This window comes from Trichinella spiralis, assembly GCF_000181795.1.
Source record: "Trichinella spiralis strain ISS 195 chromosome Unknown Scfld6352, whole genome shotgun sequence".
Classification (NCBI taxonomy): domain Eukaryota; kingdom Metazoa; phylum Nematoda; class Enoplea; order Trichinellida; family Trichinellidae; genus Trichinella; species Trichinella spiralis.
The window spans coordinates 1-1,110 of NW_003533291.1; the positions used below are offsets into that span (position 1 = coordinate 1).

Here is a 1,110-nt window from a genome sequence, read left to right on the forward strand (position 1 = left end):
CTTTACTAAGTTTTTTGACCAGCGTTTTTTCCGTTCTATTCTTGGCTTTATTTAAATATATAAATAAAAATGTGCAATTTTATTTATAAATAAAGAAACATTTGTTTATCTAGTTTTGCGAATTGTGCAAAACTTTTTCTCAATTTCCAAAGTAAACGGACACTAGGTTGACGGAACACTGCAGTTGCAATATTTGTATTTCAATGATAAGGAAATGTGGAACATTTAGATTAAAAATCGGCGCTTATAAATTTACTGATCTATTGTATTTTAAAATTATTTTTCTTAACAATAGAAAGCCAACAAAAGTTGGTTTACTGTTGAAGTTTCCTCCATAAAGTTGTGCCCCAATACTCACCGCATGTGTTCTCCCAAAATATGGTCATTCCTAATTATCCTCGTTGATAGCCTTCAAGCATAAATTATCTGTCGCTCTGGCTTTCATTCTCATTATTCTGCATGCTCAATAATTGAGCACTAGCTGGGGTTCACTGCCTGACAAAAACGGTGACATACTTTGAGACAGCGTTGCAGAAATTTCAGGCATTTGCATATTCAACTTCAGCTTGACATTGTAATGGTCGTAAGGACTGAAACGCCAACTTTGGCGGGGTAGTGTGAAGTATCTCAGACAAATGGTGCCTATAAAGGGGTAATGATAAATCTGAATAACATACCTGCAATATAAAATTGGCCGGTATCCTGGTGTGTGAAGATATCAGTCAAATCTTCGGGCTGTCTTTGCGGGATGTAAAAATTATTCCGCTTTGAAACCCATGCTCTTTGTACAAACTCTACAACAGGCACAAAAACAATATGCTTTAGAAAAAAAGATCAAATGTTTCTATGAGCGTACCATCACCCGATAGCACCAGGACAACTGTATTGTTAATTCATCCAATCACATACTGTGATAAGGTATGAGTTTTGAATACGATAATTGCTCTATATATCGTAACTAATACCGGATGACACCAAAAAATATGGACCTTAACATAACCACCAAACCTGCCACACCAATGTGTGATAACAGGTAGACTGCATACGAGATATAAGATCAGAAGACCCTGTTAATTCGGACATCACCATAATACCTATGCCACCTCTTGA

General features: G+C 36.1%; 1 protein-coding gene across 1 annotated transcript; it reads right to left on the reverse strand.

Moving 5' to 3' along the window:
- Window positions 1-463: 463 nt before the first annotated feature.
- On the reverse strand, window positions 464-1,089 carry Tsp_15280 (conserved hypothetical protein). Its single transcript, XM_003366227.1, has 3 exons — window positions 1,009-1,089; window positions 678-819; window positions 464-642 (listed from the first exon to the last, which is right to left on the reverse strand). Exons 1-3 carry the CDS (start codon window positions 1,087-1,089, stop codon window positions 464-466), a joined length of 402 nt encoding a protein of 133 aa, XP_003366275.1.
- Window positions 1,090-1,110: the final 21 nt, after the last annotated feature.

Bases quoted from the DNA above. Each gene is read 5' to 3' on its own strand.
- Tsp_15280 (XM_003366227.1), bottom strand. From the start codon at position 1,089: ATGGTGATGTCCGAATTAACAGGGTCTTCTGATCTTATATCTCGTATG. The intron at 820-1,008 runs GTTTGGTGGTTA...TTTTTTCTAAAG, and splicing joins ATCACACATTGGTGTGGCAG to CATATTGTTTTTGTGCCTGT. The intron at 643-677 runs GTATGTTATTCA...ACCCCTTTATAG, and splicing joins CGGCCAATTTTATATTGCAG to GCACCATTTGTCTGAGATAC.